We start from the raw sequence: 12,268 nt of genomic DNA, 5'->3' as shown, positions 1-12,268 counted from the left end.
GCCAAATAGAGAACATGTTCTCTATTTCCTCGTTTGTCAATGAGGAAACTTGGCTCGCCGAGATCCTCGGCGGCTTCACAAGGAACTCGACAAGCAAAACGATGTGTTTTGCCCGTCGAGTTTCTCGGACGTGTGTACGGGGCCTAAAACGTTGCTAATCTGCTGAACACTTCTCTTATCTCTCTGCAGAGATAAGAGAGCTGAAATTCGCACCGCACTAGTGTGATTCTGGCCTTAGTGTCTAAGAACCAGGCTATGACACTCCTATGCAGGACCTCCCATGACTTTTAATAACATTTCTACACTTTCTGCACTCTCTACCCCGCAGCACACTCTTTTAGTCTCCTCACGCATCACTAATTTACTAATGGACATATCAGTCTGGATGTCATGCAACTTCCTCAAACTCAATCTATCCAAAACTCATCCTGAACTCATCATGTTACCTCCCCCATGTGCTCCTTTCCCCTGAGTTCTCTGTCGAGATTGATGGTGCAACAATCAACCTGTCCCGGCATGCCAAGGTGCTAGGTGTTATCCTAGACTCTGAACTCTCCTTTCAGCCCCACATCCAACCACTATTCAAAGCTTGCCGCCTCAACCTACGCAACATCTCCAAAATATGCCCCTTCCTAACCAATAACACCACAATGCTTCTAATTCAATCCCTGATTATCTCTCACCTTGACTACTGCAAATCCCTCCTCACTGGATTACCTTTACATAGGCTTTTCCCCAGTCAGTAAATTATGAATGCAACTGCCAGACTCATTCACCTTACCAACAGTTCAGTGTCGGCTGCCGTTCTCTGCCAAAGCCCTCCACTGGCTTCCGCTCACCCAACAAATTAAATTCAAAATACTAACAACTTAAAAATCCATCCACAACTCAGCCCCCAACTACATCACTAACCTTGCCTGAAAATTCCAACCAAATCATTCTTTTTTCCCCCCCCCCAAGACCTTCTGCTCTCTACCTCCTTTGTCACCTCTTCCAATGCTTACCTCTAGGGCTGCGTACACACGATAGGTTAGTCTGATGAAAACGGTCTGATGGACCGTTTTCATCAGACCAAACCGATCATGTGTGGGCCCTATCGGGTATTTATCCATAGGTTATTTATCCATAGGTTAAAAATATAGGAACTTCTTTTAAAATTATCTGATGGATAAAATACCTATAGAAAAAAACGATTGTCTGTGGGTACGTCCATCAGTTAAAAATCCACGCATGCTCAAAATCAAGTCGATGCATGCTTGGAAGCATTGAACTTCATTTTTTTAGCACGTCGTTGTGTTTTACGTCATCGCGTTCTGACACGATCGTTTTTTTAAATGATGGTGTGTAGGCACGACTGACCATCAGTCAGCTTCATCGGATAACTGATGGAAAAATCCATCAGTCTGTTTTCATCAGACCTAACCTATCGTGTGTACAGGGCATAGGACTTCTCCAGAACCTCTCCAATCCTTTGGAAATTCCTACCCCAATCTGTCCAACTATCTACTACTCTATCCACTTTTAGGCAATCCCTGGAAACCCTTCCCTTTAGCCTATCCTGCCTCCACTTAATAACTCTACTTTTATCTTCTCCATCAGCTCACCTCCACAGTTATTACTTTTTTTGCCCTTGACTCTCACTTTTAGATTGTAAGCGCTAAAAGCAGGGCCCTCTGATTCCTCCAGTATTGGATTGGATTGTAACTTTACTGTCTACCCTTAGGTTGTAAAGCTCTGTGCTAACTGTTGGCGCTATATAAATCCTGTATTATAATAATAATATATATAATCACTGATTGACTTTCAATATTATAAGTAAGGCACGTAGTGTTTCCTTTTCAGCCTATTATACCTGCCCATAGGAATAAGCCATGTAACGTATTGACATATATCTGATTTCAGACACTTTAATTTAGGTCCTGTGCCTTTCGTTGATAATATTTTTTTTTCCTGCGCAGTCAGAGTCCTTGCTTCATTCTGATTGATCTCCAAGGGTTACAATTCTACTGTTGCTCTGATAAAACAAATTATTTCTGTGTTTAGTTGTCTGTATTTTATTTCCCATGAAGATCAACATTAGCAATAAGGTTAACAGTCCCAACACATTTCCAGCAAAGCACAATTTTGGCTTGTCCTGGTTTCTAGCAGTACAATGATACCAGTTAGTATCAGTCTTGTTAAATTCCTTCGTTTTTACATCAATGCCAGTTTATATAACCCTCTACATTTGTTTCATGTTCTATTCTCTATTTAATATAAGAGATTCTGTAACACGCTCCAGTAATTATCACTTTTATACTCACTTTCAGATCATTTCTAACACAGGGGCAAATTGTATAACCTTTTCCTTACACTTCGGGGTTGATTTTCTAAATGCAAATAGACTGTTCACATTGCTAAGGAATAAACGTGTGCAAGAACGAAAAACTTTAATGGGACATTTTCCCCTAGACGTTAGTGAGCGTGGTGAAATTTCACTTTGCAAAGCATACCCAATCATGTGCAAGAAAAAAAAAAAATTGTTTGCGTGTGACTGGATAATGGAAATCAGCAGAGCTTCACTTTATTCACTAAGCTCTCTGAGAAAAATTCTGCAAAGTGTTGCTTTTAGTAAATCACCCCCTTGTCTCTCCCAAAGTAGTGTTGTGAATTCTGACAGCACGATTTCTATAACACACATTTACTGGGGGTACTATGAATAGATATGTGATATTTTCAGAGTATATCTTTTCTTCTGTGGTGTTAACAATGAAAGCTGAACTTTAGACAACCATATCAATCTAAAGTGAATAATACACATGTAACTTTGTGCTTGTGATATACACACCTGCCTTGTGATCTAGGAACCTATGCCCATCAACACAGCCAGCCCCTTCATCCTCACTGCAGATGCACAGCTTCGCTAAGATCAACCTGCCGATTGGGCAGTAAAGCAGCAGGAAGACATTGATGAAGTAATTCCGCTGTCACTGCTCTATCTCCTGTCAGCACGTTTACTGTCAGTAAACATGCATGCAGCAGAGCTATACTGTCTTCTGGTGCTGCCTCTCCTCTTAGTGTCTAAGTCAGGGGTCTCCATTAGTCCTAAAGAAAGGGCAAGTTTACTGCTTCTCAGACTTTAGGGGGGGCCAGACCACGGCCAGTGAAAGTAGAGAATGCCTCAGCATCAATTGCAGTACAGTATCTTGGGCTTGGTTTTCTATAGGTGTAGGAATAGTGCTCCATCATTGGTATTAGTGGCAGGAACAGTACCCCATCATTGATGTCAGTAGGAGGAATTATGCCCTATTTTTGGTGTCAGTGGAGGGTATAGTGCCCCATTGTTGGTTCCAATGGGAGGAATAAAGCCCAACTGTTGGTGTCAATGAAAGCAACGGTGCTCCATCATTGGAATAAATAGAAGGAATAATGCCTCAAGGGCAGGACAAAGGCAAGCAAAGGGCTACATCTGGCCCTCGGGCCATAGTTTGGAGACCACTGGTCTAAGTGGTGTTGTATGAGGGGTAAGAGGAGGAAAATATCACAAAAGAGTGGGGTATTTACATGCATTAAAGTATAACTAAAGGCAAAACATTTTTTTTTTTCATTTTCAGTAGAGTAGGGAATTTTTTTTCTGTCTATGTCCAATTAGAAAGATTTCTATTCACTTACTGTCCTTTGGACAAAGCAGTGAAAGAGTGGGAAGACATTTCTTCTTGTTCTCATGACAATTCTCATGAGAACAAGTGTCCCCATAAGATCCCTCCTTTATTCCTGTTATGATGGCAACTTAAAATGTTGGTTTCTGCCTTACTTTTAGTTCACTTGATGGCAGTCACCAGGACAAATAGAGAGAGTGATTCTTCCTAATGGAAACACAGACAGTAATACCTGACAGTGGTACGAACCACTCATACTCTATCCAAAACTAAAATAGAAAATTGTGGCTTTAGATGTACCGTATTTGCCGGTGTATAAAAGGCGACCGGGCGTATAAGACGACCCCCTAATTTTACAGTTTTTTACGATTTTTTGCCGTAACTCACTGTATAAGACGACCCCCCTTCAGAGGCTTCCAACGCTTCATATTTCTTCCTTCTGGAGCCATATTCTTCTTCATTCTTGCTGAAGCTGGAGCCATATTCTTCTTCCTTCTTGCTGGAGCTGGAGCCAATCACAGCGAGCGATGTATTCTATTAATGAATACAAAGCCTGCTTGGATTGGCAGAGGCTGTAACATCATCAGCCCACGACTCTCAAAGCAAATTCGAGCAGGCTACTGTATGTAGCCTGCTCAGATTGGCAGAGGTTGTTACTCCAATCCGAGCAGGCTCTGTATTCATTTGAATACGTCACTCAACAGGATTGGCTAAACGGTATATACTGTATGTATCCAAAGCTACATACAGTATTACCGCACATCCAGCAGGCATCCAAGCAGCTGACCCGGCGTATAAGACGACCCCTGCTTTTTGGCCATTTTTTTTAAGTGTAAAAGGTAGTCTTATACGTCAGCAAATACAGTACTTTAAAAAACAATCAATTATTTAGTTCCAGTTAAAGTGTTACTAAACCCAGGAGCCTGCATTCACTATATCTGGTCTCCCACAGTACACAGAACATGGGAATGCAATTATTTTAATAAATATAAACTGCTAAATACCCTTTCTCATGAGCAATATATAGCAGTTTTGTGACTTCTATCAGTGTCTGGTTAAAGCTTGTAGGAGGAGTTTTCATTCTCCTCTGACTGTCCTTTGAGGCTGCAGGACCCCTGACCCTCTGTCTAAACAGTGCTGATTGGATCCTTCGCCAATCACACATACTCTCCATAAAAAAAAAAACTCTCTAGCAATACACAGCAAACTGGGCATGTGCACAGTGACTACAAAGGCTCTGTCTTATAAGGAGATGGATTGGGCACTGTGGAAGAAGTGGAGGATCAGGGAAGACAGGATAAAACAGCTTTTTTTACACAATATGGAGGATTAACCCTTTAGGTTCCACAGTGAGTATAACAAGCATGCTTTACTGCATATACAGACTGATATAACTGTCGTGGGTTTAGTAACACTTTAATACATAACTGCATTAACTGTTATTTTTAATATCTGTTCAGCGTTAACATTCTTTCAGATAAAAGCAGAGACTTTTTAGCTTTGTGCCAAAGCATACTGAGCTTTCAGACAAACAAGAGTTCATCATATTAAGTCTTTACCACAGTTAGTTCTGCTGAACAGTAATAGAATACACTGCACATAGAGCTAATTATTATCACCTTGCATAGCCAGCTTTAACAGTTAATCATATACGTGGCTTGCTAAATTTGGAATATAAGGGAGCTGTATATTAAATACTGTTACAGATTTGTATAGGAAAACATATCCTGTAAAAAGATCTAATGTAGATATGTGTAATGAGTAATGCTCCTGTATAGGAATTATTAGTGACTAACAACATAGTCATTGTTGCTGTGTAATAATAAAAAGCTGGTGTTACATAGACAATGATTTCCGCTTTCACAAACATTACTGAGAATCAGAATTCTTCTCTTTACTCCTTCACTTTCTCCTGTTTTTTTCCCAATTGCTCTAAGCCCTTCTTTCTCACTGGTGCGATTTGACATGCGATTTGACATGTCAAATCGCATATCAAATCGGCGGCAGTTGTGGGCAATTGCCGGAAATGGCACTGTCCTAATCAGTGCAACGCCGCATCTGCGGCGCTACTCCAATTTGTAAAAGTAATTTCTGTACTACTTTTTGTAAAATCGGGCCGCAATGTACATTGACATCTGTGCAGAAACCTGAACTTGCACGGCTTCACTCCCGCAGCCCAGTGTGAACCTGAGCTTAAGAATAACTAAATCCAAGAACCAAAATGTAATATATTGTAGCCTACAAGACCTTAGACATGGTGCCTGCATTGCTTTTCATTTTCCAGGCTAACAAGATTTTCTGCAGTACAGAAAATATCTTCTGATCTTTCAGAAATACATGGTCCTTGTCACCATTTGTGAATTGAACTGAAAGAAGAATCAATCTCATACTCTGGTAAAATACTAACCTCCCACGCCCCAAATAATGGAGAAGAACAAAGTAGTGCAGCTTAGGGGGACAACACTGCTTTTTTATACAATACAGTGGGGGGATTTATCAAAACTTGGGCAGAAAAAATCTGGAGCAGCTGTGCATGGCAACCAATCAACTTCTAACTTGCATTTTCAAAGTTCATCTGAAGAAGCTGAAGTTAGATGCTGATTGGTTGCCATGTACAGCTGCTCCATGTCTCCTCCAGTTATAATACATTCCACTCAGTGAGTGAGTATGGTCACCCTAAGGCAGGAAGTGTGTTGTTTTCAGAAAATTCCTGGTAAAAAAAAGGAGGAAAAAAGGCTGTGATTGACCAGAGTCGCGATGACGTCACTCCTGCACATGCGCAGGAGCCACCAGTCACGGCACAACCTCCTTTACAAATGGCACGATTGCCGTTTCTAAAGTGCGCCTGCACTTTATAGGCTTACCTGTAGGTACAAGTTTAAAAAAAGACTTACATCTACTTCAAGCACTGTAATGTTTTCAGCATCACATGAGAGGATTTAAAAATCATGTAACGTGTTATTTTTGGTGTAACAGTAAATGGAATGCTATTTTTATTCTTTCGTATTTTTATTTTTTTTAATAAATGAGGTCAACAGCATGGGGTCTGCTCCCTCAGTGCTTTTTAGGTGAACACACCCAGGTTATATAAGCATATGATATATTTTCATTTTCTAAATGTTATCCAAAAAGCATTGCTTAGTAGCTGGGTAGTTTTTGCATATCCAACCACCACCTTACTTCTAGGACTGTTTAAAGTGAACCTTTCACCCTTTCCAAACCTTCAAGTTTTGCTTAAGAGTAGACAGCATTAGGGTTTGGCCAGTTCCTAACTTTAATTAGCCAGAAAATCCTCCTTTGAGCCAAACATCTGCTTCTGTGCAACCCTCTGATCCTGGATGCATTCTGCTACCAAGCCCTTTATTACCCAGAAATCAGAGTTCATTTTTTAATTTATATATCTAATCCCCATCTACCTGCTATTCCCCAATCTTTCTAATGATAGCACCTGAGTAGATGATAATAATTTGCCTATTAAAACGCATTGATAATTTGAGGTCTTTGTAGAGCTTAGCATCGAAGATGGGGGGTTAGTTGCAAATTTTGAAAAGTTAAGGCCTTAATCTTTGAGAGTTCTTAGGATTACAGAGACGCACAGAGGGGGGCTTTGTGGTTAAGAAACCTCAAAGCAGGTGCCTTGTGGTGCTTGTTCTTATGTGGGACTTTTAAGCTTATTTGGACATGTTTACAAGATGTACTGTGGTTTTCCTGTATCTTATTTACAGCGTTATTAAGAATTGCTTGTATTCATCAAGAAAGTGGAAAGACCTTGATAGGGGTATGTATACCGATTGGTGAGTAGTTGGCTGTTTAAGGAGTAAGGCCCCGTACACACGACCGAGTTTCTCGGCAGAATTCAGCCAGAAACTCGATCGGAGCTGAATTCTGCCGAGAAACCCGGCGTGTGTACACTTTCGGCCGAGGAAGCCGACGAGTTCCTCGTCGAGCCAAATAGAGAACATGTTCTCTATTTCCTCGTTGTTCAATGAGGAAAGTTGGCTCGCCAAGATCCTCGGCGGCTTCACACAGAACTCGACGAGCAAAACGATGAGTTTTGCCCGTCGAGTTCCTCGGACGTGTGTACGGGGCCTAACTCTGAGGAGATTTCTTTATTTTGTCTGGCGTCATGCCTATAATTGTAGCTTATTAATGAGGCCCCGTACACACGTCCGAGGAACTCGACGGGCAAAACTCATAGTTTTGCTCGTCGAGTTCTGTGTGAAGCCGCCGAGGATCTCGGCGAGCCAACTTTCCTCATTAAACAACGAGGAAATAGAGAACATGTTCTCTATTTAGCTCAACGAGGAACTTGTCGGCTTCCTCGGCCGAAAGTGTACAACGACCGGGTTTCTCGGCAGAATTCAGCTCCGATCGAGTTTCTGGCTGAATTCTGCCGAGAAACTCGGTCGTGTGTACGGGGCCTAAGAGTACTCTTATATACGGTACATGCATCAGGAAACACATACAAATATACATGCACATATGTTAGGCCATGTTTGCAATTTAGCTTGACAACAAGACCTGAATGACTGTCAGCCTCTGTCAATATTAGTGGCTTGACATGTCCACTAATTTGACCTCATATGATGCTAACAGTGTCACAAGCAATGAATAGCAATGTTTAGCTGACTAACATGCCATTTATAGTATAACTGTGATTGTTTGTAATGTTTTGAATGTCAATATTTCTTTAACGTATAGGGATACTAGTTTATTCATTCATCTACTTTAATATCTACTTTAATACATTTAATGCATTATTTATTTTTCAATTTTAACAAATTTTAGATGTTTGAAGTGAAATTATACCCTTATGAATTACTTTAACAAGTATATTTTAGAGCTTTTCAAGACAAGCCAGTAGACTAGATTTAATGAACCTGTCACTGAGTCTTAGAAAAAGACACCACAAACATTGGGGTGAGAGGTTGGCCCATACAACTGCCCTTCTTGTCTCTTATGAATTAATTATATAAAAAGGCAGGGTTTCCAAATACAGCTCAACAGTTAAATTAATAAAACTGTGGGCACATTTGACAGATCTGACTTAAAATACAGAGCTTAAAAATATGGACTACGTTCGTGTGTTTATTACATCACATTTAACTAGCCATGGATCTCAGTTATTTAACTGGCATCTCATTGAATATATAATGTCAGGATCTGGTGCCAGTAAGTGCCAGTCTCTAATATGCATACAAAAGTAAACAGGAGACTCTGACAAGGCTGTGTTGGCTTTGAGGCCTAATTCAACATGCTCTCCTGGCGGTGTGGCATACCTTTTTTAGTTTGATTTTGTGTAGGTAATTTGTTCTCGATTTTAAGTTTTATTCATATTTATATTTTCTTTTCTGTTCACTTCTAGATATGTGGATGTGGCCCCTTGTATGAAAATAAATGTAAACAAAATGCAATAGTGATTATCATATTCGGTCTGCTGAAGTGCGTCCAGGCTTGTGCTATGTGTTTGACAAGACCTCCATTACTAGTAAAAGTAGAAAATGCAACAGGAGCTGCGGTGGCTCAACGCGATTGGCACTGTGCTGACAAGCCATTCACCTCTGCAGGTAGGGGTTCGGATCCCGGTCTCGGTTACATGTGAATTGAGTTTGGTGGTCTCAGCCCGGCTCCCGGTGGGTGTGCTTAGTACGCCTACCCCCCTCCCACAAAAACCACCACACTTACACGCACTCAAAATTGGGTTAACATGCACGCACTTTGACCACGCGGTCTCTAAAAAGAGAGGCGAAGGACTAACGGGTCTGGTTGAGCGGGCTAGATCCTCTCACTCCCTTATAGGGAGTCCCTCTGCCCCGTTGGGCTTCAAAGCGGGCTATGTGGGGGGACCCCCTCACACACCCGCCATTGCCACCCGGGGCATGGAGAAAGGTAGCAGATTGCCTCTGGGGGAGGCCTGCCTACTCCCAACTCCTGCAGTCCGGCTCCTCTCTCGAGTACACGCACAAAATACACTTTAAAAAAAAAAAAGTAGAAAATGCAGATAATGATTAAAGAAGAACAGGCGGGCATCAAAGTGCTGCGTAGAAGAAGCTTTTCTCAACTAATGACAGGCACTATAAAATGATAGACAATGCAGAGATTATCAATACCACATATATCTTATTTTGAGGTTAGCAAAGCAATGCTGGTGAAGGCTTGCTATTACAGTAAAGTGCTGACACAACAACCAAATGCAATATTTTATCCTCTGTGGTTGGCAGCCAGGCCACTGTAAACTAACCAGCCGGCATGTTTGCTGTGCCAGATGACACAGTTTTTTTTTATAATTGGTTTGATCTGAATGTTTTCATAACTAGTCACTAAAACAAACTCTGCTGATTTTCAACTGTGTGTCAAATGTGTCAATTTTTACTACTAGTGGTTTATGAGCTAAGTTATGTTGACACTTTAAGTCACCCATGTGCAACTGGATATCTGGCAGCTGCCAAACTGTGAGGACCACTCTATTTATCCATCTATCTATTTCGTACAGTATACATATACACACACCAAAGTCATGCCCTCCAACTCATTTCCAGAACACTTACTATGCGAGTCACCCTTTTCTCGGGATCCATCCACTTTCCCATCTGAATTGATCCTTAGGAAGAAGCCCCCATTCTTACAATAGAGTCTTTTGGGATCCTTGAAGTTTCCTGGGGGGAATGGACTGTTACCCCCATCATCTGATCCTGTTGGGAAGGTAGTGATGCTCCCAGCTGCCATTCCCACCTCCAGAGTTCAGAGAGCTACTCTTTATTCCTGGAACAACAGCACACAGTCGGTAATTGTTCAACAGGTAGCGGTGTCTCCTAAATAGCCGTTGTTTCTTCAGCGTCTTTCCCTCATCTGGGCCTCCTCACTGTTCATTCAATTACTAGCAGCTGGAAGTAGGACCAGCTTATGCCGTTTTAGGTATTTCCATCGTCACACAGATCTAAAAGCCACCGTACTGCAGACGCATACTGTAAATACGAAATCGGTACATAGGATGCTGTGTCCTTTGACTTCAGCTCTGCTCTTCTGTTAAGCCTGCAAGTGTTTGACCCATGCTTCCTATAAAGAAGTGCGTAGTTCTTGCTTTATAAATGAGAGCAGAGGTGGCTGGAGCCAGGGGCACTGTGCAGGCTGCTCTTCATCCTGATCCAGCCCTCTACCATCAAGGCTTGTTAAGTCAGAATGGCCTTATTTATTTGTATAGGTAAAGCCCTCCTTCTCCACCTCTTTTTCTTCCTCCTACTGCTTCTAAGTTCAGGGCAACTAACAGCCAGAGTGTCTCAGGGATGTTGTGACAGTCTCAGAGCCAGCACGTATTTTCCCAGCCCCTCAAGTGTAGGAAGCTAAAGGAAAGCTCATTGCCAGAAAGCAAATGGACTATAAGAAGCGGTATAGTGTTCCTGGGTATTTTCTTAGACAGGCTCTGCCAGTCACTTCTCAGCATTCAGTTCCCTCCCCCCCAGCACTGAATTACTTTGCAGGGAAATCAAGGGAGGGGGCAGAGACAGGAGAGGAGATGGGGGGTTTGTGCTACACAAGGAGGCTGCCAGATCTTTTATTATTAAACTGACTTTCCAAAGCACTCTGTTCAAGGAGGCAGGCGTCCCGAAAACACATTTAAAGTCCTGGTGTCATCTGGACTGTATAAAGCAGTCATACCTCACGCAGACCACATTTGCAATGTATATTTCAGTTTAGCAGATCAACCAAAAAATGTATATTACATTCAGTTACGTTCTCGTTATTACATTGTTATTATTATTATTATTATACAGGATTTATATAGTGCCAACAGTTTGCACAGCGCTTAACAAAATGAAGGCAGACAGTTACAGTTACATTACAATTTGGTACAATCTAAATGGAGGGTCAATTGATACAAAAGGTAATGGCGGTGGGGGGTGAGCTGATGGAGAAAGTAAAACAAAGGGGGTTATTTACTGAAGGCAAATTCACTTTGCACTACAAATGCAAACTACAAGTGCAAAGTGAACTTGAAATTACACTGAAAGTGCACTTGGAAGTGCAGTCGTTGTAAATCTGAGGGGTAGATCTGAAATGAGGGGGAAACTGTTCTAATTTTATCATCCAATTATGTGCAAGCTAAAATGCTGTTTTTTATTTTCCTTGCATGTCCCCCTCGGATTTACAGCAACTGCACTTCCAAGTGCACTTTCAGTGCAATTTCAAATGCATTTTTCACTTGTAGTTTGCAATTGTAGTGCAAAGTGGATTTGCCTTTCGTAAATAACCCCCTGTGTATTAGTTAGAAACAGAGATTTTCTGGTTGCAGTCCGTAGTGTATGGAGCCTGCCGGGTCACTTACAGCTCAACTCTCTGTATAGGCTCTGTACAGCACAGTGATAATGTCACTGCTACCTATACAAAATAATATCTGGGCTTGCAAAGGCGTTTGGTGCTTACAAAGTGAATTTATACAATCTGTGGCTATTGAGAAATATATTTCAATAAAAGTTTTAATGCCTATGTTAGTTCTTAATTTAAAACAAAAGTCAATGTGATCACAAAAGATTTTTACGGGACCTCCGTATCCAGTCTCGATCCTGGGAGAAGTCACATCCACTTCATGCACAGAAGAATGATCCACAATCCTACATCTCAGATGGAACAAG

At 41.4% G+C, this 12,268-nt stretch overlaps 1 protein-coding gene across 1 annotated transcript in view; it reads right to left on the bottom strand.

The window, feature by feature from the left end:
* Positions 1 to 11,080, bottom strand: part of FGF2 (fibroblast growth factor 2) — a 73,408-nt gene extending 62,328 nt beyond the window's left edge. The window contains exon 1 of the mRNA XM_040330531.1: positions 10,187 to 11,080. Coding sequence (XP_040186465.1) covers positions 10,187 to 10,364 — 178 coding nt within the window. The 5' untranslated portion in view covers positions 10,365 to 11,080. The remainder of the gene's footprint in view (positions 1 to 10,186) is intronic.
* Positions 11,081 to 12,268: the final 1,188 nt, after the last annotated feature.

The sequence above is a fragment of the Rana temporaria genome, chromosome 1, assembly GCF_905171775.1.
Source record: "Rana temporaria chromosome 1, aRanTem1.1, whole genome shotgun sequence".
Taxonomy (NCBI): Eukaryota; Metazoa; Chordata; class Amphibia; order Anura; family Ranidae; genus Rana; species Rana temporaria.
The sequence above is the reverse complement of the archived record's forward strand: the minus strand, read 5'-3'. Positions and strand labels throughout refer to the sequence as shown.